General features: G+C 74.3%; 3 protein-coding genes and 1 long non-coding RNA gene across 5 annotated transcripts in view; 1 reads left to right on the plus strand and 3 right to left on the minus strand.

The window, feature by feature from the left end:
• Positions 1-380: 380 nt before the first annotated feature.
• CENPA (centromere protein A) lies at positions 381-4891 on the minus strand. Its single transcript, XM_089771454.1, has 5 exons — positions 4871-4891; positions 3017-3065; positions 2558-2661; positions 1031-1108; positions 381-881 (listed from the first exon to the last, which is right to left on the minus strand). The coding sequence occupies exons 1-5, from the start codon at positions 4889-4891 to the stop codon at positions 747-749; spliced, it is 387 nt and encodes a 128-aa protein (XP_089627580.1). The 3' UTR covers positions 381-746.
• A 350-nt stretch (positions 4892-5241) lies between these two features.
• LOC149522016 (proteasome subunit beta type-7-like) lies at positions 5242-12265 on the minus strand. Its single transcript, XM_089771611.1, has 8 exons — positions 12135-12265; positions 9863-9956; positions 9569-9666; positions 7771-7911; positions 7511-7626; positions 7364-7422; positions 5792-5943; positions 5242-5423 (listed from the first exon to the last, which is right to left on the minus strand). Exons 1-8 carry the CDS (start codon positions 12194-12196, stop codon positions 5312-5314), a joined length of 834 nt encoding a protein of 277 aa, XP_089627737.1. The 5' UTR covers positions 12197-12265; the 3' UTR covers positions 5242-5311.
• A 2534-nt stretch (positions 12266-14799) lies between these two features.
• Positions 14800-17058, plus strand: LOC149522017 (uncharacterized). The gene is made up of 3 exons (XR_016347422.1): positions 14800-14883; positions 16682-16822; positions 16924-17058. It is a non-coding gene; the product is annotated as an uncharacterized LOC149522017 (long non-coding RNA).
• Positions 17059-17115: 57 nt separating this feature from the next.
• Positions 17116-23478, minus strand: part of C4A (complement C4A (Chido/Rodgers blood group)) — a 46613-nt gene continuing 40250 nt past the window's right edge. The window contains exons 32-41 of one of the 2 annotated variants that reach the window (XM_089771609.1): positions 23087-23180; positions 22790-22946; positions 22373-22463; positions 20885-20959; positions 20676-20778; positions 20503-20592; positions 20317-20409; positions 19512-19595; positions 19305-19440; positions 17116-17311 (exon numbers count right to left, since the gene is read on the minus strand). In XM_089771609.1, the coding sequence (XP_089627735.1) occupies positions 17170-17311; positions 19305-19440; positions 19512-19595; positions 20317-20409; positions 20503-20592; positions 20676-20778; positions 20885-20959; positions 22373-22463; positions 22790-22946; positions 23087-23180 (1065 nt within the window). In that variant the 3' untranslated portion in view covers positions 17116-17169. Of the gene's footprint in view, positions 17312-19304; positions 19441-19511; positions 19596-20316; positions 20410-20502; positions 20593-20675; positions 20779-20884; positions 20960-22372; positions 22464-22789; positions 22950-23086; positions 23181-23478 lie in introns of both variants that reach the window. The other variant, XM_089771608.1, reaches the window with a different exon arrangement.

Below are 23478 nucleotides of genomic sequence, written 5' to 3' on the forward strand. Positions count from 1 at the left end.
GCGTGCGGCCTGGCGTTGTGGCAAAGCATCCCAAGCCGGCTCCCTCTCTGCCTGCTGCTCGACACGGCCTCCTTCAGCACCAGGCCCCCCTCCCCCCGGGGCCAGCGCGGGTTCGGTTCCACCCGCCAGCGTCCTGGGAGCCGGGGCTGCAGGCGTCCGAGGACGCCGGGGCTGCAGGCGTCCGAGGACGTGAGGAAAGCATCCCAGCCCAGGCCCACAGGTACCTGGGTCAGGAGGTGAGTCCCTGCAGGCTGGGGCCGGGGGCTGTTGCTCCCACAGGGGGCAGGGGAGGTTCTGCCCCCTGAGAGCAGGCAGACCCCCCCCCCCAGAAGAGCTGTGATGCTGGGGGGGGGGCCCACATGGAGCCAAGAAGGGGGGGGAACTATTTCAAACCAACTTTATTGAACTCAGAGCAGCTGGCGTGCACATTATATACAGCGCGCTGGCCCCCCGATCCGGGGGGGGCTCCCTCCTCTGTTCCAGGGTCACGCCCCCAGCCAGGCCGGGGGGGAAATGCTAGCCCCTCCCCCTCCCAGGACGGCGGGGCCGGGGCGAGACGCTGGGCCAGAGAGGAGCTAAAACTCAGCACAGCCACCGGGCCCCAGGAGCGGAGGGCGGCTCCGGCTGGCTCCGGCTGGCGGCTCAGGGCAGTAAGCAGCGCGGGGGGAATGGAGGGAGGGTGCAGCCCGTGGAGAGTCCTGAGGCGCTGGGGGGAGCCGGAGGGGGCCGGCCCCACAGCCCAGGCCTCAGCCCAGCCCCTCATGGATGCCGCGGATGCGCCGGGCCAGCTGGATGTCCTTGGGGAAGAGGGTGACGCGCTTGGCGTGGATGGAGCAGAGGTAAGAGTCCTCCAGCAGCCGCACCAGGAACGCCTCCGCCGCCTGCGGGGGGAGGGGGAGCAAGGGTCAGGGGGGGCAGGAGCCCTGACAGCCCCCCAACACCCCTCTGCCCCAGGCCCCACCCACCCCGCTCCTGCCCCAGGGACTCCTCCCCCAGCCCTGTAGCCCCGCGCCCCCCGCCAGCCCCTCACCTCCTGTAGGGCCAGCAGGGCCATGGACTGCCAGTGATAGTCCACGCCGCGGGTGTACATCAGGCAGATCTCCCGCACCTGGGGGAGGGGCAGCGGGTGAGATGGGCCCACGGCAGGTCAGGAAGGCCGGGGGGGGGGGGGGGTCCTAAGGACAGGTTGCGGGCAGGTCACAGCAGGGAGGCTGGGGCACACGGGGCAGGCGGCAGGCGGGGGGGCGGGGGGAAGGCTGAGGGGAGGGAGGGAACAGAACAAAGGCAGGTGGGATGGGGGGACCAGGGACAGGCTGGGAGGTCAGGTGGATGGGGCCTTCATCACACTGGGAAGGGCAGGCGGGGGGTACACGGGGCAGAGATTGCTCACCACGCGGGAGAAGGGCAGGCGGGGGGCAGGCTGGGGGGCAGGGGGTGCGGAGGACGCTCACCACGCGGGAGAAGGGCAGGCGGAGGGCAGGCAGGGGGGCACAGGGGCAGAGATTGCTCACCACGCGGGAGGAGGGCAGGCACGGGGGCAGGCTGGGGGGCACAGGGGCAGAGGACGCACACCACGCGGGAGAAGGGCAGGCGGAGGGCAGGCAGGGGGGCACAGGGGCAGAGATTGCTCACCATGTGGGAGGAGGGCAGGTGGGGGGCAGGCTGGGGGGCACAGGGGCAGAGGATGCTCACCACGCGGGAGAAGGGCAGGCGGGGGGCAGGCGGGGGGGGCGGAGGACGCTCACCACGTGGGAGAAGGTCAGGCGGGGGGCAGGCTTGGGGGCAGGGGGGGCGGAGGACGCTCACCACGCGGGAGAAGGGCAGGCTGGGGGGCAGGCTGGGGGGCAGGGGGGCGGAGGACGCTCACCACGCGGGAGAAGGGCAGGCTGGGGGGCAGGCTGGGGGGCGGGGGGCGGAGGACGCTCACCACGCGGGAGAAGGGCAGGCGGGGGGCAGGCTTGGGGGCAGGGGGCGGAGGACGCTCACCACACGGGAGAAGGGCAGGCGGGGGGCAGGCTGGGGGGTGGGGGACGCTCACCACACGGGAGAAGGGCAGGCGGGGGGCAGGCTGGGGGGCAGAGGGGGGCAGGGGACGCTCACCACGCGGGAGAAGGGCAGGCGGGGGGCAGGCTGGGGGGCGGAGGGGAGCAGGGGGGGTGGGGGACGCTCGCCACGCGGGAGAAGGGCAGGCGGGGGGCAGGCTGGGGGGCGGAGGGGGCAGGGGACGCTCGCCACGCGGGAGAAGGGCAGGCGGGGGGCAGGTGGGGGGGCGGAGGGGGGCAGGCTGGGGGGCGGAGGGGGGAGGACACTCACCACGCGGGAGAAGGGCAGGCGGGGGGCAGGTGGGGGGCGGAGGGGGGCAGGCTGGGGGGCAGGCTGGGGGGCAGGGGACACTCACCACGCGGGAGAAGGGCAGGCGGGGGGCAGGCTGGGGGGCGGAGGGGGGGGCAGGCTGGGGGGCGGACACTCACCACGCGGGAGAAGGGCAGGCTGGGGGGCAGGCGGGGGGCGGAGGGGGGCAGGCTGGGGGGCAGGCTGGGGGGCAGGGGACACTCACCACGCGGGAGAAGGGCAGCTTGCGGATCAGCAGGTCCGTGCTCTTCTGGAAGGTGCGAATTTCCTTCAGCGCCCGCTGGCCTGGCCGGTAGCGGCGCCGCGTCCCTGGGGAGCGACCGTGTTAGCGGGGGGGGGGGGGGGGGGGGGTTAGGAGCGCGCAGAGCGAGTGGCACCCAGGGGCTCCCCCGGTCCCGGTCCCCCCGGCCAAGGGAAGTGCCTGGGGGGGCAGGCGGGGGCTCCGGGCTGGCGGGGGGGCAGCGTCTCCCCGGGCCCTTCCCCTCTCGCTCCCGGGACACTCCTGTTGGGAGGGGCAGGGCGAGGGGATTCCCTCCGCGGGCCAGGGGCTGGAAGGACCCCGGGGACACTTACCGGCGGGCGGCGCGGCGGGGGGGGGAGATGGGGGGGAGGGGGGGGCACAGACCGGGCGGCGCGGCGGGGGGGAGGGGCGGGGGGCACTTACCGGGCGGGCGGCGCGGCGGGGGCGGGGGGATGGGGGAGGGGCGGGGGGACTTACCGGGCGGGCGGCGCGGCGGGGGGGGAGATGGGGGGGGAGGGGAGGGCAGACGGGGGACGGGCGGGGGGGCGAGCCGGCGGGGGGATGGGGGAGGGGCGGGGGCACTTACCGGGCGGGCGGCGCGGGGGGGGGGCGGGGGCACTTACCGGGCGGGCGGCGCGGCGGGGGGGGCGAGCCGGCGGGGGCCCGGCGGGGGAGCGGCGGGGGGGGGCGCTGCTCTTGCGGCGGGTGCGGGGGTCCGGGGGGGAGCCGCGGTGCATGGCGGGTCCGGCCTGCGGGGGGAGGGGCAGAGATGGGGGGTGAGCCGGGAACTCAGAGGTCTGGCCCCTGTCAGTGACGTCACAGCCCCCCCTCGGTGACGCAGCATCCCTCTGTGACGTCACAGCTGCCCTTATGACGTCGCGGCTCCTTTCCCACTACGTGGCCTCAGCCCGCCCCCTCCCCGGCGATGACGTCACGGCCCCAGGGTGTGACGTAGGCGGCTCCCGGCCCCTCACCGGCCTGCGGCTGCGGGGTCTGTGTTGGCTCCGGCTCCTCTGGGATTCAAACCTCCCGCCCCGCCCCTCGGCCTCCACGTCACTTCCTGCCCCGCGCTTCCGGCTTCCGGCGCGCTCCGGGCCCCGCCCCCCTGCCCGTCTGGCGCCACGGCGTGGGCGGGGGAGGGAGGCTCCTCGTTCTGCGCGTGCGCGGCGCGGGGCCCCTCCCCGCCCAACCGACCGGCGCGCGCCGCGCTGCTATTGGCTGCGCCCCGGGGGCCGCGCGCGAGGGAATTATTCCCCGTGTGTGGAATAATATTGCTGCGTGCACCCGGGGACGTGCACCACCCTGCGCCCAAACCAGACCCCTGACCCCCCCCCCCGGCGCCCAGCGATCCGCCCTGCCCCCGCACACGGCAACGGGCCCCATGGCATTGCCCCCCAGCACAGAGACACGGCCACGCTCCCGCCTGCCCCCCCGCCATGGGCACCGCGCGGCCGCACACCCCCCGTACCCACGCCCCCCTGCGACCCCGCCCAGCGACCCGCCCTGCCCCCGCACCCGGCAACGGGCCCCACGGCATCGCCCCCAGCACAGAGACAAGACCACGCTCCCGCCTGCCCCCCCGCTATGGGCACCGCGCGGCCGCACACCCCCCGTACCCACGCCCCCCTGCGACTCCGCCCAGCGACCCGCCCTGCCCCCGCACCCGGCAACGGGCCCCACGGCATCGCCCCCCAGCACAGAGACAAGACCACGCTCCCGCCTGCCCCCCCGCCATGGGCACCGCGCGGCCGCACACCCCCCGTACCCACGCCCCCCTGCGACCCCGCCCAGAGACCCGCCCTGCCCCCGCACCCGGCAACGGGCCCCACAGCATCGCCCCCCAGCACAGAGACAAGACCACGCTCCCGCCTGCCCCCCCGCTATGGGCACCGCGCGGCCGCACACCCCCCGTACCCACGCCCCCCTGCGACCCCGCCCAGCGACCCGCCCTGCCCACGCACACGGCAACGGGCCCCACGGCATTGCCCCCCAGCACAGAGACACGGCCACTGTATAAAGGATCCCACGAAAGTGGGCAACACAATGGGCCATGACATTCAATGTTGCTAGTACAAAGTCCTGCACTGGAAAATGTGAGCCCAGGAAAATGGTGGGGGGGCAGATCACACCAACAGTCACGAGAGATCCTGGAGTCACTGTGCAGCGTTCTCGAACCGCGTCCACTCAGTGTGCGGCGGCAGTCCAAAAAGCAACACCCTGAACACAAGCACTGGGGGTTACCAAATGAAAGGAACAGACAGCAGCTGTAAAACCAACCAAAGGCAAGTGTTTCTTCATGCCGCGCACAGTCAACCTGCGGAACTCCTCGCCAGAGGAGGTTGTGAAGCCCAGGACTTTAAAAGGGTCCAAAAAAGAACTAGATACATTCATGGAGAACAGGTCCATCAATAGCCAGGAGGGGCTGGGAATGGGCAACGGGGGGCGCTCCCTGGATGGTCCCCTGTTCTGTCCCCTCCCTCTGGGCACTGGGCGCTTTGGGCTGACAGGACACAGGGCTGGACGGGCCTTTGCTCTGACCCAGCCCAGCCGCTCTGATGTCCCCTCCTTGTCCCTCCCCCCATGGCATGACACCCTGGCCCCACCTTCTCCCCCACAGGGTCACCGCGCCCCCAATCACAACTCTGGGCCTGGGCGGAGCCAATTTATTGATTCTCAGAGTCGGGGGTGGGGAGGGTCGGTGCCCCACGGGGCCCGTGCTCAGTCCAGCTCCATGCAGGTCACGGTCTCGTCCAGCAGCTCCAGGCGCAGGGGGGTGATGGCTTCGGTCAGCACCGCCGTGGTACCGGCGCGGTACCGGTACCGGCCCTGCCTGGAGGGGGGGCAGCAAGTGAGGGGCCGGGCACCGCACACCATGACATCCCGGGCACCGCCCTCCCTGGGCTCCTGGGTCACTGCCCCGTCTCACCCCAGCTCCACCCCAGATTCCTGGCTCCCTGCTCCCCCAGCCCTCCTGGATCCCGTCTCATCTGCCCCCAATCCCTCCTGGAGCCCCTCCCCATCACCTCCCAACCCCTCCAGACTCTCAGGTCCCCACACGACCCCCCCGAACTCTCATGGGCTCTTGAGTCCCTGCCTCCTCTTCCCCCAACCCCCTCCCGGACGCCTGCGTCCCCACCCCATCTGCCCCGGGCCCCTAGGTGCCCCGCCCCTCGGTGCCTGAGCCTGCCCGGCACTCACCGCTGCCCGCGGACGATGGGGGTGCGGAAGGGGCGCAGGACCTGGGCCCCCGCCGGGGTGAGCACACACAGGTCCACGTTGCTGCCCGAGCCCAGGTCGCTCATGATCCCGGCTGTGATGGCGTCGGCCAGCAGCTCCTGGGCCTCCGCCAGCTGTGGGGAGAGACGGTGAGCCCACCGGCACGGGGGCCTGGGTCCCGGCCCCAGCCCCAGCCAGGACACCAGGGTCCCCGCATCACCCCACCCCTGCCCCCCACACCTGCGGGCCCGCATCCCTGGGTCCCGACACTCCCCCATACACCTGCGGGCCCGCATCCCTGGGTCCCGACACTCCCCCCCCACACCTGCGGGCCCGCATCCCTGGGTCCCAACACTCCCCCCCAATACCTGCGGGCCCGCATCCCTGGGTCCCGACACTCCCCCCCCACACCTGCGGGCCCGCATCCCTGGGTCCCGACACTCCCCCCCCACACCTGCGGGCCCGCATCCCTGGGTCCCGACACTCCCCCCCCACACCTGCGGGCCCGCATCCCTGGGCCCCGACACTCCCCCCCCCCCACACCTGCGGGCCCGCATCCCTGGGTCCCGACACTCCCCCCCCACACCTGCGGGCCCGCATCCCTGGGTCCCGACACTCCCCCCCCACACCTGCGGGCCCGCATCCCTGGGTCCCGACACTCCCCCCCCACACCTGCGGGCCCGCATCCCTGGGTCCCGACACTCCCCCCCCACACCTGCGGGCCCGCATCCCTGGGTCCCGACACTCCCCCCCCACACCTGCGGGCCCGCATCCCTGGGTCCCGACACTCCCCCCCCACACCTGCGGGCCCGCATCCCTGGGTCCCGACACTCCCCCCCCACACCTGCGGGCCCGCATCCCTGGGTCCCGACACTCCCCCCCCACACCTGCGGGCCCGCATCCCTGGGTCCCGACACTCCCCCCCCACACCTGCGGGCCCGCATCCCTGGGTCCCGACACTCCCCCCCCACACCTGCGGGCCCGCATCCCTGGGTCCCGACACTCCCCCCCCACACCTGCGGGCCCGCATCCCTGGGTCCCGACACTCCCCCCCCACACCTGCGGGCCCGCATCCCTGGGTCCCGACACTCCCCCCCCACACCTGCGGGCCCGCATCCCTGGGTCCCGACACTCCCCCCCCACACCTGCGGGCCCGCATCCCTGGGTCCCGACACTCCCCCCCCCACACCTGCGGGCCCGCATCCCTGGGTCCCGACACTCCCCCCCCCACACCTGCGGGCCCGCATCCCTGGGTCCCAACACTCCCCCCCCACACCTGTGGGCCCGCATCCCTGGGCCCCAACACCCCCCCCCCCACACCTGCCCCTGCCCCCAGCCCTGCCCCCGCCCTGCCCCCACCCCCACACCTGTGTGCCCTGCCCCCACTACCCCCACACCTGCCGGCCCTGCCCCTGCCACCCCCCACACCTGTGGGCCCACATCCCTGGATCCCAACACTCTCCCATCCCAACATCTCCCCCCACTTGGGTATTGGGCTCCTCGATTTTCCTCACCCCCGTCCCCTCCCCAGCGCCTGAGCCCCCTGCCCCTCACCTCCATGTTGGGCTTGAACCGGTCCTCCAGCACAGCGATGGCAGCATCGGCCCCGGAGCCTGGGGGGGGAAGAGGGGTCAGAGCCAGCCCCAGAGACACCCGGCCTCGCCCCCAGGATGCCCTGTGCTGCCCCGGCCCTGCACTCACCCATGGAGGCGAAGGGCAGTTTGCTGGTGGAGCCGTGGGGGTGGACGCTGTACAGGTGGGGCCCGGTGGGGTCCACGCCCCCCAGGATCAGCGACGTCCCAATGTGACCCTGGTACCTGGGGGGGGAGAGACGGTCAGAGCCTGTGACCCTCCGCCCAGTGACATCACACCTCAGCCTGTGAGGTCACCCCCGGGCTGTGATGTCACGCCCCGAGGCCCTGCCCACGCCGTGAGGTCACCGCGCGGGCCCCGCCCCTCACCGGAACAGCATCTGCTTGAGGAAGCGGCAGGCGGTGACCACGCGGGGCAGGCGGCCCGTGGACAGCGCGTGGAGCTCCATGTTGGACGAGAGCATCTGGGTCGTCATCTCGGCGTCCGCCGCCACCCCCGCCCCACAGCAGCTGTGGGGAGAGACCGGGCTGTGGGTCCGGAGTGAGGGGCGCTGGCAGGGGTAGGGGCTGTGGGGCAGGGACTGTGGGGCAGGACTGAGGGACACCGCGGGGCTGCGGGTAGGGACTGTGGGTCGGACGGAGGGGCACCAGGGGCCTGTGGGGAGGGATGCGGGGCTGCGGGAGGAACAGGGGGCTGCAGGGAAGGACGGGGGCACCAGGGGACTGCGGGTCGGACGGAGGGGCACCGGGGGGCTGCGTGGGGGATGGGGGGCACCGGGGGCCGGGGGGGGGGGAGGGACCGGGGGCACCAGGGGCTGGGGGGAGGGAGGGGCACCGAGGGGCTGCGTGGGGGATGGGGGGCACCGGGGGGCTGGGGGGGAGGGACCGGGGACACAAGGGGCTGCGGGGAGGGATGGGAGCACCGAGGGGCTGCGTGGGGGATGGGGGGCACTGAGAGGCTGAGGGGAGGGATGGGGAGCTGCGGGGGTGACAGGGGGGCACCGGGGGCTGGGGGAGGGACTGGGGACACCAAGGGGCTGGGGAGAGACCGGGGACACTGAGGGGCTGTGGGGAGGGACTGGGACACCGAGGGGTTGCGTGGGGATGGGGGCACCGAGGGTCTGCGTGGGGGACGGGGGGCACCAGGAGGCTGTGGGGAGGGACTGGGGACACCGAGGGTCTGCGTGGGGGACGGGGGGCACCAGGAGGCTGTGGGGGGCACTGGGGACACATCTCACTAGATGTTGGGCGCGATGTGGTGGATTTTCTGGGGGGGGGGGCACCGGGGGAGGGATGTGCGGGGGGGGGGGGCACCGGGGGGCTGGGGGGGGGACTGGGGACACTGAGGGTCTGCGTGGGGCACGGGGGGCACCGGGGGCCGTGGGGGGGGGGGCACCGGGGGCTCACTCACTAGACGTTGGGCGCGATGTGGTGGATTTTCTGGGGGGGGGGGCACCGGGAGGCTGTGGGGGGGGACTGGGGACACTGAGGGTCTGCGGGGGGCACCGGGGGCTGTGGGGAGGGACTGGGGACACCGAGGGGCTGCGTGGGGGATGGGGGGCACCGGGGGGCTGTGGGGGGGGGGGACACCGGGGCTCACTCACTAGATGTTGGGCGCGATGTGGTGGATTTTCTGGGGGAGGCACCGGGGGGCCGTGGGGGGGGCACCGGGGCTCACTCACTAGATGTTGGGCGCGATGTGGTGGATTTTCTGGGGGGGGCACCGGGGGCCGTGGGGGGGCACCGGGGCTCACTCACTAGATGTTGGGCGCGATGTGGTGGATTTTCTGGGGGGGGCACCGGCGGGCTGTGGGGGGGGACTGGGGACACTGAGGGTCTGCGGGGGGCACCGGGGGGCCGTGGGGGGGCACCGGGGCTCACTCACTAGATGTTGGGCGCGATGTGGTGGATTTTCTGGGGGAGGCACCGGGGGGCCGTGGGGGGGCACCGGGGCTCACTCACTAGATGTTGGGCGCGATGTGGTGGATTTTCTGGGGGGGGCACCGGGGGGCCGTGGGGGGGCACCGGGGCTCACTCACTAGATGTTGGGCGCGATGTGGTGGATTTTCTGGGGGGGGCACCGGCGGGCTGTGGGGGGGGACTGGGGACACTGAGGGTCTGCGGGGGGCACCGGGGGGCCGTGGGGGGGGCACCGGGGCTCACTCACTAGATGTTGGGCGCGATGTGGTGGATTTTCTCACAGTTCTTGTCGGCTACGACCATGTCGTCGGTGGCGCGCGTGTCGGCCGCCAGAATCACCCCGTCCTGCGGGGAGACGTGGGCAGGTCAGCGCCCCACAGCTGGCCCCACGCCTGCCCCCCGCCCAGGGCCTCCCCTCGGGACAGGCGCTTAGCCCCGCCCCCCGCCCCACACCTCCCCTTTGCATTCGCCCCAGGCTCATTCCTGCCACAGCCCGTCCCCACAGCCGCCCCCCGGCCCTGCCCCCCGGCCCTGCGCCCACCTTGTAGATGAGGCCGGCGATGGTCGTTCCAGTCTTCCTGGCTTTGGGGGCTGGGAAGCCCTGGGGGCCCCCGGCCTTCAGCAGACCTGCATTCCTGGGGGCAGAAAGGGTGGATGGGAGAGCCCCTGGCCTCCTTTGGGCCCCCCCCCCCGCTGACCAGTGTCCCCTCTCTGGTCCCTCCGTGTGCGGAATGCATGCTGTTGTGTGCACCGAGGCGCGTGGCACTGTGCACCACCGGCATGGCCGGGAGCCTGGCTAATCAGCCTGCGGGTCTCTCCTGGGCGCCGCCAAGCATTCAGCTTCCAGCTCCGACCCACGGCAGCCACGCCTCCCTCGGCCCTTTGCCAGGGGAATTCCAGCCCCGGCATCCGCGCCCACAGCCCCTTTCCCACAACCCACTGCAGGGGCGGGAGTGAGGGGCCCTGGCTGGGCTGGGGGCAGGGGCTGTAGGGCAGGAGTGAGGGGCACTGGAAGGGCTGTGGGGAGCTGTGGAGCAGGAGTAAGGGGCACTGGCAGGGGTGGGGGGCAGGGCTGCGGGTCGGCAGTGAGGGGCATTGGCAGGGCTGGGGGGCAGGGGCTGTGGGGCGGGAATGAGGGGCATGGACAGGGCTCAAGGGGGCTGTGGGGCGGGAATGAGGGGCATGGACAGGGCTCAAGGGGGCTGTGGGGCAGGAATGAGGGGCACGGACAGGGCTCAAGGGGGCTGTGGGTGGGCATGAGGGGCACAGACAGGGCTCAAGGGGGCTGTGGGGCAGGCATGAGGGGCACGGACAGGGCTCAAGGGGGCTGTGGGGTGGGAATGAGGGGCATGGACAGGGCTCAGGGGGGCTGTGGGGCGGGCATGAGGGGCATGGACAGGGCTCAGGGGGGCTGTGGGGTGGGAATGAGGGGCACGGACAGGGCTCAGGGGGGCTGTGGGGCGGGCATGAGGGGCACGGACAGGGCTCAAGGGGGCTGTGGGGTAGGAATGAGGGGCATGGACAGGGCTCAGGGGGGCTGTGGGGCGGGCATGAGGGGCACGGACAGGGCTCAAGGGGGCTGTGGGGTGGGAATGAGGGGCATGGACAGGGCTCAGGGGGGCTGTGGGGCGGGAATGAGGGGCATGGACAGGGCTCAGGGGGGCTGTGGGACGGGAATGAGGGGCATGGACAGGGCTCAGGGGGGCTGTGGGGTGGGAATGAGGGGCACGGACAGGGCTCAAGGGGGCTGTGGGGTGGGAATGAGGGGCATGGACAGGGCTCAGGGGGGCTGTGGGGTGGGCATGAGGGGCACGGACAGGGCTCAAGGGGGCTGTGGGGTGGGAATGAGGGGCATGGACAGGGCTCAGGGGGGCTGTGGGGCGGGAATGAGGGGCATGGACAGGGCTCAGGGGGGCTGTGGGGTGGGAATGAGGGGCATGGACAGGGCTCAAGGGGGCTGTGGGGCGGGAATGAGGGGCATGGACAGGGCTCAAGGGGGCTGTGGGGCGGGAATGAGGGGCATGGACAGGGCTCAAGGGGGCTGTGGGGCGGGAATGAGGGGCACAGACAGGGCTCAAGGGGGCTGTGGGGCGGGAATGAGGGGCATGGACAGGGCTCAAGGGGGCTGTGGGGCGGGAATGAGGGGCATGGACAGGGCTCAAGGGGGCTGTGGGGCGGGAATGAGGGGCACGGACAGGGCTCAGGGGGGCTGTGGGGCGGGCATGAGGGGCACGGACAGGGCTCAGGGGGGCTGTGGGGCGGGAATGAGGGGCATGGACAGGGCTCAAGGGGGCTGTGGGGTGGGAATGAGGGGCATGGACAGGGCTCAGGGGGGCTGTGGGGCGGGAATGAGGGGCATGGACAGGGCTCAAGGGGGCTGTGGGGTGGGAATGAGGGGCACGGACAGGGCTATGGGGGGCTGTGGGGTGGGAATGAGGGGCACGGACAGGGCTATGGGGGGCTGTGGGGTGGGAATGAGGGGCACGGACAGGGCTATGGGGGGCTGTGGGGTGGGCATGAGGGGCATGGACAGGGCTCAAGGGGGCTGTGGGGCGGGAATGAGGGGCACGGACAGGGCTCAAGGGGGCTGTGGGGCGGGAATGAGGGGCATGGACAGGGCTCAGGGGGGCTGTGGGGCGGGCATGAGGGGCACAGACAGGGCTCAGGGGGGCTGTGGGGCGCGCTGGCCGGGGCAGGTGTTTCACTTTCACTCTCGGGGCGCAGGAGGTGGGGGCTGCAGCTGGGGAGCAGGGGGGGCCCCTCTGGCAGTGGGGGGGCCCCAAGGCAGGACCCGGGGGGCAGGGAGGTCTCACCTGAGGCAGTTCTCGAAGCCGAAGCCCCCACTAGGCTCTGGGACCTCCCCGGCTCTGTCCATGCTGGGGCTGGGGTGCTGGGCTGGGGGTCACCGGAGGGCCCTGCTGGTGGGGCTGGGGGTCACCGGAGGGCCCTGCTGGTGGGGCTGGGGGTCACTGGAAGGCCCTGCTGGTGGGGCTGGGGGTCACTGGAAGGCCGGGCCTGGCTGGTCCCGCTGCGTCGTCTCCTGCCTCGCTGGGTCCTTTCACTTTCCCTTTGGGTCACATGGAGCCGGGCAGGGCCCAGAGCTGAGAGCCAACCCCCCGGCTGATGCTCTGCCTGGGCCCCACACGCAACAGCCTGGCCCCCCGGCCTGCCAGTCACCCCCCTACGCCTGGTCCCCCGGGCCGGTCACCCCCCTACGCCTGGTCCCCCGGCCAGTCACCCCTAGAGGCCTGGACCCCCCGGCCAGTCACCCCCCTATGCCTGGTCCCCCGGCCGGTCACCCCCCTACGCCTGTTCCCCCCGGCCGGTCACCCCTACGCCTGTTCCCCCCGGCCGGTCACCCCCCTACGCCTGGTCCCCCCGGCCGGTCACCCCCCTACGCCTGGTCCCCCCGGCCGGTCACCCCCCTACGCCTGGTCCCCCCGGCCGGTCACCCCCCTACGCCTGGTCCCCCCGGCCGGTCACCCCCCTACGCCAGTCACCCCCCTACGCCTGGTCCCCCCGGCCGGTCACCCCCCTACGCCTGGTCCCCCCGGCCGGTCACCCCCCTACGCCTGTTCCCCCCGGCCGGTCACCCCCCTACGCCTGGTCCCCCGGGCCGGTCACCCCCCTACGCCTGTCCCCCCGGGCCGGTCACCCCCCTACGCCTGGTCCCCCGGCCGGTCACCCCCCTACGCCTGGTCCCCCGGCCGGTCACCCCCCTACGCCTGGTCCCCCCGGCCGGTCACCCCCCTACGCCTGGTCCCCCCGGCCGGTCACCCCCCTACGCCTGGTCCCCCGGGCCGGTCACCCCCCTACGCCTGGTCCCCCCGGCCGGTCACCCCCCTACGCCTGGTCCCCCGGCCAGTCACCCCCCTACGCCTGGTCCCCCCGGCCGGTCACCCCCCTACGCCTGGTCCCCCCGGCCGGTCACCCCCCTACTCCTGGCTCTCCCCAGCCAGTCACCCCTAGAGGCCTGGACCCCCCGGCCAGTCACCCCCCTACGCCTGGTCCCCCGGCCAGTCACCCCTAGAGGCCTGGACCCCCCGGCCAGTCACCCCCCTACGCCTGGTCCCCCCGGCCGGTCACCCCCCTACGCCTGGTCCCCCCGGCCAGTCACCCCCCTACGCCTGGTCCCCCCGGGCCGGTCACCCCCCCTACGCCTGGTCCCCCCGGCCGGTCACCCCCCTACGCCTGGTCCCCCGGCCAGTCACCCCCCTACGCCTGGTCCCCCCGGCCGGTCACCCCCCTACTCCTGGCTCTCCCCAGCCAGTCACCCCCCTACGCCTGGTCCCCCCGGCCGGTCACCCCCCTATGCCTGGCCCCCCGGCCAGTCACCCCCCTACGCCTGGTCCCCCCGGCCAGTCACCCCTAGAGGCCTGGACCCCCCGGCCAGTCACCCCCCTACGCCTGGTCCCCCCGGCCGGTCACCCCCCTACGCCTGGTCCCCCCGGCCAGTCACCCCCCTACCTCCCCCCCCTGGCCTCCCCCCTGGCTAGTCACCCCCCTACTCCTGGCTCTCCCCAGCCAGTCACCTCTAGAGGCCTGGACCCCCCGGCCAGTCACCCCCAGACGCCTGGCCCCCCCCGCCAGTCACCCCACAACCTGGTGCCCGGCCTCCTCCAGCCCACAGGCCGCCTCGAGGTCCCGGCCCCACGGCGCCCGCCCTCAGCTACAGGACGCCCCCACTGCACTCACCACAGCACCTGTGCGCTCCCCCCCGCAGAGCACCCCCCTCCCCCAGCCCCAGAGCTGAGAGACATGCTGTGACGAGGGGGGGTGTAGTCGGGCTCTTCGCTTCATGTGCCATGGGGCTTCCCCGTCCGCCAGTAACCCTGCGGGTGTGCCTCAGTTTCCCTGGGCGCTGCCCCGATAGCGAGCTGGAGGTGGGGATTTTGGGGGGACAGCCTCCCCCCCATGTGCACAGTGGCTGGTGCTTTGTGGGACCTGAGATGGGAGTGGGGGGGAGCAGCTGGGACCCTTTCCCTGGGCCCTTGGACACAGGCTGGGAGTGGGGCTGGCTGCAGACAGGGCGGGGCTGCTGGGTGAGTCTGGCTGCCTTGGGGGGCAGGGCCCGGGCCCCAGACCCCCACCCCCGGCCCCTGTGCTGCCCAGTGTGGGTCACGCTGGGTCCCTGGGAGCCAACGACCCGCCTGTCCCCCTGCCGGCTGGGAGCCCCCCTGCTGTGAGTGGGGGGCAGGGGCCGGGGCTCCCCGCCCCAGTGACACCTGCCTCTCTCTGCCCCCTCCCCACGGCCACGGCCTGCTCAGCTCAGCACCCCCCACCCGGCCCAACACGCCCCGCCACCCCCGCACGAGCACCCAGAGACCCCGCGGGCCCCCTGGACTGCGGGGGGGCAGGGCTGGGGGGGCAGGAGTGAAGGGCACCAGCAGGGCCGGGGGGGGGCTGAGAGTGAGGGGCTGGGGGATGCAGTGACATCATCCCGATGACCTCACAAAGCTGCAGGCCAATGAGCTCGCTGCGGGGGCGGGGCCTCTGGGGCTCTGCCGAGGATGCCGGGGGCTGCCTGGACCCTGCTTTCTCTGCGCGTGTCTCTGGTCCGGGGTGAGGGGACCCGGCCCCCCCTAACCTGGGGGGCACTTTGCAAGGGGGGACCCGGCCCCCCCTACGCTGGGGGGCACTTTGCAAGGGGGGACCCGGCCCCCCCCACCCCGGGGGGCACTTTGCAAGGGGGGAACCCGGCCCCCGGCCCCCCTACCCCGGGGGGCACTTTGCAAGGGGGGACCCGGCCCCCCCTACGCTGGGGGGCACTTTGCAAGGGGGGACCCGGCCCCCGCCCCCCCTACCCCGGGGGGCACTTTGCAAGGGGGGACCCGGCCCCCCCCACCCCGGGGGGCACTTTGCAAGGGGGGACCCGGCCCCCGGCCCCCCTACCCCGGGGGGCACTTTGCAAGGGGGGAACCCGGCCCCCCCCACCCCGGGGGGCACTTTGCAAGGGGGGACCCGGCCCCCCCCACCCCGGGGGGCACTTTGCAAGGGGGGGACCCGGCCCCCGGCCCCCCTACCCCGGGGGGCACTTTGCAAGGGGGGAACCCGGCCCCCCCCACCCCGGGGGGCACTTTGCAAGGGGGGACCCGGCCCCCCCCACCCCGGGGGGCACTTTGCAAGGGGGGGACCCGGCCCCCCCCCCGCCCCCCTACCCCGGGGGGCACTTTGCAAGGGGGGGACCCGGCCCCCCTACCCTGGGGGGCACTTTGCAAGGGGGGGACCCGGCCCCCGCCCCCCCCTACCCTGGGGGGCACTTTGCAAGGGGGGACCCAGCCCCCCCTACCCCGGGGGGCACTTTGCAAGGGGGGGACCCGGCCCCCCCTACCCTGGGGGGCACTTTGCAAGGGGGGGACCCGGCCCCCCCTACCCTGGGGGGCACTTTGCAAGGGGGGACCCGGCCCCCGGCCCCCCTACCCCGGGGGGCACTTTGCAAGGGGGGACCCGGCCCCCCCTACCCTGGGGGGCACTTTGCAAGGGGGGACCCGGCCCCCCTACGCTGGGGGGCACTTTGCAAGGGGGGGACCCGACCCCCGGCCCCCCTACCCCGGGGGGCACTTTGCAAGGGGGGAACCCGGCCCCCCCCACCCCGGGGGGCACTTTGCAAGGGGGGACCCGGCCCCCCCCACCCCGGGGGGCACTTTGCAAGGGGGGACCCGGCCCCCGGCCCCCGCCCCCCTACCCTGGGGGGCACTTTGCAAGGGGGGGACCCAGCCCCCCTACCCTGGGGGGCACTTTGCAAGGGGGGGACCCGGCCCCCCCTACCCTGGGGGGCACTTTGCAAGGGGGGACCCGGCCCCCCCTACCCTGGGGGGCACTTTGCAAGGGGGGGACCCGGCCCCCCCTACCCTGGGGGGCACTTTGCAAGGGGGGGACCCGGCCCCCCCTACGCCGGGGGGCACTTTGCAAGGGGGGAACCCGGCCTCCAGCCCCCCTACCCTGGGGGGCACTTTGCAAGGGGGGACCCGGCCCCCCCTACCCTGGGGGGCACTTTGCAAGGGGGGACCTGGCCTCCAGCCCCCCCTACCCTGGGGGGCACTTTGCAAGGGGGGGACCCGGCCCCCGGCCCCCGCCCCCCCTACCCTGGGGGGCACTTTGCAAGGGGGGACCCGGCCCCCCCTACCCTGGGGGGCACTTTGCAAGGGGGGGACCCAGCCTCCGGCCCCCCTACCCCGGGGGGCACTTTGCAAGGGGGGAAACCCAGGGGTCCCGGCCCACCCTGCCCAGGCCTTGGGCTCCCATGAGCTCATGTGGTCACCGTGGGACCCCAGCATCTGTGGCCCCATTGGATGGGGGTTTCCTGCCCTCTGGGGAAGCTGGCGCCTCTCCTACCCCTACCCCTGCCCCTCCCTTGCAGGTCTCTGCTCCTGCCCCCCGGCCGGGGTCGCCACCCCCAGCAGCTGGGTCCCCGCTCTCTGCATCTGGCTGGCCCTGGACCTGTCGCTGCTGGCAGCCCTGGGGGTCGGGGTCGGGCTCCTCCGCCGCAGAAAGGAGCCAGGTACCGGGGGTGGGAGGGGGGACCCCGGGGTCCCCTCTGGGTGCAGCTGTACTGAGCCCCGGGCGGGGCGCCTGACCCCCCCCCCCCCCGCTCTGTTGCAGGAGCCGCTCCCAAGTGATGCCGAGAGACCGGGGAGGGGGCGCCTGGCCCAGCCCCCCCCGGCTGCCTGGAAGGAAGGGGGCTGGGGGCAGGGGAAGCGCGGGGCCCGGGTGCACCCCAAAGAACTGAGACGACAGTGAGAGAAGCCGGTTTTATTCTGTGTGGGGGGGTCGCGGGGGGCTGCGCCGGGGGGGGTCGCGGGGGGGGGCTGCGCCTGGGGGGGTCGCGGGGGGGGGCTGCGCCGGGGGCTACACCTGGCAGCCGTGCTGCTTGTACGTGTCGGTGAAGCGGTGAAGCTCGGCGCAGCGGTTCCGGTGGGTGGTGGCCCGGCACTCGCCCTCCTCCGGCAGCTCCTCCAGCCAGGCCGCCGCGTCCAGCAGGTACCGGGGCCTGGGGGGCGGCGGGGTCAGGGGGGTGGGACGGGCCTGCCCCGCCGAGCCCCCCGCCCCGATCCCGCCCGCCCCGATCCCGCCGAGCGCCCCGCCCCGATCCCGCCCGCCCCGATCCCACCCGCCTCCTGCCCCCGCCGAGCCCCCCGGCCCAGATCCCGCCCGCCCCGATCCCGCCGAGCCCCCCGCCCCGATCCCGCCCGCCCCGATCCCGCCGAGCCCCCCGCCCCGATCCCGCCCGCCCCGATCCCGCCGAGCCCCCCGCCCCGATCCCGCCCGCCTCCTGCCCCCGCCGAGCCCCCCGCCCCGATCCCGCCCGCCCCGATCCCACCCGCCTCCTGCCCCCGCCGAGCCCCCGGCCCAGATCCCGCCCGCCCCGATCCCACCCGCCTCCTGCCCCCGCCGAGCCCCCCGCCCCGATCCCGCCCGCCCCGATCCCACCCGCCTCCTGCCCCCGCCGAGCCCCCCGCCCCGATCCCGCCCGCCCCGATCCCGCCGAGCCCCCCGGCCCCGATCCCGCCCGCCCCGATCCCGCCGAGCCCCCCGGCCACGATCCCGCCCGCCCCGATCCCACCCGCCTCCTGCCCCCGCCCGAGCCCCCCGGCCCCGATCCCGCCCGCCCCGATCCCGCCGAGCCCCCCGCCCCGATCCCGCCCGCCCCGATCCCGCCGAGCCCCCCGCCCCGATCCCGCCCGCCCCGATCCCACCCGCCTCCTGCCCCCGCCGAGCCCCCCGCCCCGATCCCGCCCGCCCCGATCCCACCCGCCTCCTGCCCCCGCCGAGCCGCCCGCCCCGATCCCGCCCGCCCCGATCCCACCCGCCTCCTGCCCCCGCCGAGCCCCCGGCCCCGATCCCGCCCGCCCCGATCCCGCCGAGCCCCCCGCCCCGATCCCGCCCGCCCCGATCCCGCCGAGCCCCCCGCCCCGATCCCGCCCGCCCCGATCCCGCCGAGCCGCCCGCCCCGATCTGCCGAGCCCCCGGCCACGATCCCGCCGAGCCCCCCGCCCCGATCCCGCCCCGATCCCGCCGAGCCGCCCGCCCCGATCCCGCCCGCCTCCTGCCCCCGCCGAGCCCCCCGCCCCGATCCCGCCCGCCCCGATCCCGCCAAGCCGCCCGCCCCGATCCCGCCCGCCTCCTGCCCCCGCCGAGCTGCCCGCCCCGATCCCGCCCGCCTCCTGCCCCCGCCCGAGCCGCCCGCCCCGATCCCGCCCGCCTCCTGCCCCCGCCAAGCCGCCCGCCCCGATCCCGCCCGCCTCCTGCCCCCGCCGAGCCCCCCGCCCCGATCCCGCCGAGCCCCCCGCCCCGATCCCGCCCGCCCCGATCCCACCCGCCTCCTGCCCCCGCCCGAGCCCCCCGCCCCGATCCCGCCCGCCCCGATCCCACCCGCCTCCTGCCCCCGCCCGAGCCCCCCGGCCCCGATCCCGCCCGCCCCGATCCCGCCGAGCCCCCCGCCCCGATCCTGCCCGCCTCCTGCCCCCGCCGAGCCCCCGGCCCCGATCCCGCCCGCCCCGATCCCGCCGAGCCCCCCGCCCCGATCCTGCCCGCCTCCTGCCCCCGCCCGAGCCCCCCGCCCCGATCCCACCCGCCTCCTGCCCCCGCCGAGCCCCCCGCCCCGATCCCGCCCGCCTCCTGCCCCCGCCGAGCCGCCCGCCCCGATCCCGCCCGCCTCCTGCCCCCGCCAAGCCGCCCGCCCCGATCCCACCCGCCTCCTGCCCCCGCCGAGCCGCCCGCCCCGATCCCACCCGCCTCCTGCCCCCGCCCCCCGGCCCCTGCCAAGCCCACCGCCCCGGATCCCGCCTGGCAGCTGCCTCTGCCCTCGCCCAGCTCCTGCCCCCACCGAGCCCCTCAACCCCTGCCCCCACCTGGCGGCTGCCCCCGCCCAACCCTACTGCCCCCACCCCCGCCCGGCTCCTGCCCCCACTGAGCTCTCCTGCCCCCCACCTCTCTGCCACCATTAGTCCCCATGATCCCCCCACCGCCCCCTCCCCACTCACCGGCCCTGGGGGTCCTGGGTTTCCCCGTCTTGCCCCATGAGCAGGTAGCGTTTGCCCGGCCCCAGGCGGATGCGGCAGGAGTCCCGGACCAGGAACCAGCGGCTCTGACCCGCCTGCAGCTGCTCCGCGTCCCGCGCTGGGGGCAGAGGGGGGGTTAGATGGGGGGGTCCCCTGGCTGCCCCCCTCCCCCCATCTCCCCACACTCACTGAACTGCAGGGGATCCAGGATCTCCACCTCGTAGGCCTGGAAGCCGCCCTGTTCCTCCTTCCTCAGGACCCGAACCTCGTACCCTGGGGGAGGGAGGGGTCAGCAAGGGAGGGGGGGTCACACAGCCCCTCCCATGCCTGGGGGAGGGGGCTGTGGGTCAAGGGCTGTGAGCAGTGGAAGGTCCTGGGGGTGGGACGGACGTGGCGTGCCTCAGTTTACCCAGGTGCTGCTTGCCTCGCAGGGGAGGGGGAGGGGTTTCTTTGGGCTGGAGTAGCTGAGCTGCAGGGGGCAGCCGGTCTGCCTCGCAGGGGGAGCTGGGACCCCGGTTTTCCCGGAGAGGCAGGGCTATGGCGTAGAGGTGGCTGGAAGGGAGAGTCGCTGACTGGGGGCTTGGCCCTTGGGGTCTGCCCCACGTCGCTGGCCCTGCGCTCGGCACTAACAGGAATCCATGAACCCCCATGTGGCCCACAGGACAGGGCCAGAACAGTGGGGCAGGAGCTGTGGGGCAGGAGCTGCGGGGCGGGGCCATAGGGCAGGAGCTGCGGGGCAGGAGCCATGGGGCGGGGCCGTGGGGACAGGAACGCGGGGCGGGGCCATAGGGCCGGAGCTGCGGGGCGGGGCTGTGGGGCAGGAGCCGCGGGGCCGTGGGGCAGGAGCTGTGGGGCAGGAGCTGCGGGGTGGCCATGGGGCAGGAGCTGTGGGGCAGGAGCCGCGGGGTGGGGCCGTGGGGCGGGGCCGTGGGGCAGGAGTCGCGGGGCGGGGCCGTGGGGCAGGGGCCGTGGAGAGGGGCCGCGAGCTCCATACCATACTGCACCCGGGGGTCGTAGCAGGCGAAGTCCATGCGTTTGCTCGGCGTCACCTTGTCCGACAGCGTCCGCCTCAGCCGCGGGCAGGCTCCTATGGGGCAGAGCGGTCAGGACGCCTGGGCCCCTCCCAGCCTCGTGGGGCAGAGGGGGGAGGGCCGGTCCCCGGGCGGGGGGGGGGGCTCACCTTCCGCGCACTGGCAAACCTCCGGCGAGCACAGGGTGGCGACGAAGCGGCTCCGGGCCGGGGCCGTGTAGAAGACGCTGCAGTGCTGAGCTGGGGGAGCAGAGGGGCGTGAGGGGCCGGCGGGAGCCCCCCACCCCCCTTCTCCCCTCCCGCCTGCCCCCGCCCCGCCCCACCTGGCTCGTAGAAGTCGTAGAGGCTGGCGCTGACCGGCTGGACCAGGCCCACGGCCACCGTCTGGGAGGCCCGGAAGCCCACGCAGTCCCGCTCCTCGGGCACCTGGGGGCACGGGGGTCAGAGCCAGAAAAACGCCCCTCCCCCACCAGCCCCCCCAAACGCAGCGGCCCAGGGGTGCCTCCCTCCCGTCCCCGCGGCCCCCCCTCACCGTCTCAAAGTAGAGCAGCAGTCTGCGCCCCTGCATCTCGTAGTGGCTGATGTAGCGATCGGACAGGTCCTTCAGCTGGGGGGGGCGGGGGGGTTACACACGCCGTACACGCCCCCCCACAGCCCCTTCTCCAGCCTGGACACCCTGCAGCCCCTCCCCACCTCAAACACAGCCCCCCCACCCGGACACCCCAGCTCCTCCCCCCACTCCCTGCCCCATCCCACCCACCGTCCCCTCCCCCAATCCCAGCCCCTTCTCCAGCCTGGACACCCTGCAGCCCCTCCCCACCTCAAACACAGCCCCCCCACCCGGACACCCCAGCTCCTCCCCCCACTCCCTGCCCCATCCCACCCACCGTCCCCTCCCCCAATCCCAGCCCCTTCTCCAGCCTGGACACCCTGCAGCCCCTCCCCACCTCAAACACAGCCCCCCCACCCGGACACCCCAGCTCCCCCCCCCACATTCCCTGCCCCATCCCACCCACCGTCCCCTCCCCCAATCCCAGCCCCTTCTCCAGCCTGGACACCCTGCAGCCCCTCCCCACCTCAAACACAGCCCCCCCACCCGGACACCCCAGCTCCCCCCCCACTCCCTGCCCCATCCCACCCACCGTCCCCTCCCCCAATCCCAGCCCCTTCTCCAGCCTGGACACCCTGCAGCCCCTCCCCACCTCAAACACAGCCCCCCCACCCGGACACCCCAGCTCCTCCCCCCACTCCCTGCCCCATCCCACCCACCGTCCCCTCCCCCAATCCCAGCCCCTTCTCCAGCCTGGACACCCTGCAGCCCCTCCCCACCTCAAACACAGCCCCCCCACCCGGACACCCCAGCTCCTCCCCCCACTCCCTGCCCCATCCCACCCACCGTCCCCTCCCCCAATCCCAGCCCCTTCTCCAGCCTGGACACCCTGCAGCCCCTCCCCACCTCAAACACAGCCCCCCCACCCGGACACCCCAGCTCCCCCCCCCACATTCCCTGCCCCATCCCACCCACCGTCCCCTCCCCCAATCCCAGCCCCTTCTCCAGCCTGGACACCCTGCAGCCCCTCCCCACCTCAAACACAGCCCCCCCACCCGGACACCCCAGCTCCCCCCCCACTCCCTGCCCCATCCCACCCACCGTCCCCTCCCCCAATCCCAGCCCCTTCTCCAGCCTGGACACCCTGCAGCCCCTCCCCACCTCAAACACAGCCCCCCCACCCGGACACCCCAGCTCCTCCCCCCACTCCCTGCCCCATCCCACCCACCGTCCCCTCCCCCAATCCCAGCCCCTTCTCCAGCCTGGACACCCTGCAGCCCCTCCCCACCTCAAACACAGCCCCCCCACCCGGACACCCCAGCTCCCCCCCCCACTCCCTGCCCCATCCCACCCACCGTCCCCTCCCCCAATCCCAGTCCTTCCCCACCCCGAACATCCCCCACATTCCCCAACCGACACCCCAGCCCCTCCCCCCACGAGGCAGGGGGCGGGGGAGGGGGCTCCCGCGACCTTGTCAAGGTCGTCCAGGTGGGGCTGGAAGCCGCTGAGCAGGGTGATGTCGGCGATGGCCATGCCGGAGAGGCGGGAGCCCGGCTGCCTCCTGCGGGGGAAGGGACGGGGTGAGAACGGGGCACACGGGGAAGTCCCGCCCCCCCAGGGCATCCTGGCCTTGGAGCACATGGACACGTGGGAAGTGCCACCACAATGAGGCTAAGGCAGGAAGCCCCGCCCCTCTGGCACGTGACTAAACCAATCCCGTTCCCCTATAGGAATTGACACGTGGCAGGAAGTCCCACCCCACAGTACAGGGACAACAGGAAGTCCCGTCCCATTGGGATGGGGCTAAGACAGGAAGTCCCGCCCCTATCAGGATGGCAAGAGACAGGAAGTCCCGCCCCCGTGCTAGTGTGTGCTGCCCCAGCTCACCAGATGCAGATGGAATAGGCCACGTCCTTGTCGCGCTGGCTGGGGTCAGCGGCGTCCCTGCGGCGCCGGCGCCGGGCGTCGAACCAGTGGATGGGGTGCAGGGGGGCCTCGGGCGCGGGGTCCTCCACCCCGTAGTCCTCGTAGTCCTCCTCCTCCTCCTCTGCGGGGGGCACGGACGCAGCGCTCAGCCGCCCCGCCCCCCCAGAGCGCTCTGGCGCCGCGCGGGGGCGGGGCCTCCCCCGCACTGTCAGTCAGCCGCTGAAGCCCCGCCCCCGCCCCGCCCCGGCAGGGACTCACCCTCGAAGCGGACGTCGCCGCTGACCGTCACCTCCAGCCCCAGGGTCAGGCAGGAGACGTTCCGCAGCTCCAGCGTGTTGTACTGCTTCAGCACCTGGCGGAGACAGGCTCTAACCACTGCTCCCCACTGCCCCCCCCCCCCCGTGTGCTACTGCTTCAGCACCTGGCGGGAGACAGGCTCTAACCACTGCCCCCCGCTACCCCCCTCCCCCGTGTGCTACTGCTTCAGCACCTGGCGGAGACAGGCTCTAACCACTGCCCCCCGCTGCCCCCCCCATCCCCCGTGTGCTACTGCTTCAGCACCTGGCGGAGACAGGCTCTAACCACTGCTCCCCACTGCCCCCCCCCCCCGTGTGCTACTGCTTCAGCACCTGGCGGGAGACAGGCTCTAA

The sequence above is a fragment of the Pelodiscus sinensis genome, chromosome 19 (genome assembly GCF_052426305.1).
Source record: "Pelodiscus sinensis isolate ZL-2025 chromosome 19, ASM5242630v1, whole genome shotgun sequence".
Taxonomy (NCBI): Eukaryota; Metazoa; Chordata; order Testudines; family Trionychidae; genus Pelodiscus; species Pelodiscus sinensis.

Bases quoted from the DNA above. Each gene is read 5' to 3' on its own strand.
- CENPA (XM_089771454.1), bottom strand. From the start codon at position 4,891: ATGAAGAAACACTTGCCTTTG. The intron at 3,066-4,870 runs GTTGGTTTTACA...CCGCCCGGTAAG, and splicing joins TGAAGAAACACTTGCCTTTG to TCCCCCCGCCCCTCCCCCAT. The intron at 2,662-3,016 runs GTAAGTGCCCCC...GTCGCTCCCCAG, and splicing joins CCCGCCGCGCCGCCCGCCCG to GGACGCGGCGCCGCTACCGG.
- LOC149522016 (XM_089771611.1), bottom strand. From the start codon at position 12,196: ATGGACAGAGCCGGGGAGGTCCCAGAGCCTAGTGGGGGCTTCGGCTTC. The intron at 9,957-12,134 runs GTGAGACCTCCC...TTCTGCCCCCAG, and splicing joins GGCTTCGAGAACTGCCTCAG to GAATGCAGGTCTGCTGAAGG. The intron at 7,627-7,770 runs GTGAGGGGCGGG...CTCCCCCCCCAG, and splicing joins CTCAAGCAGATGCTGTTCCG to GTACCAGGGTCACATTGGGA.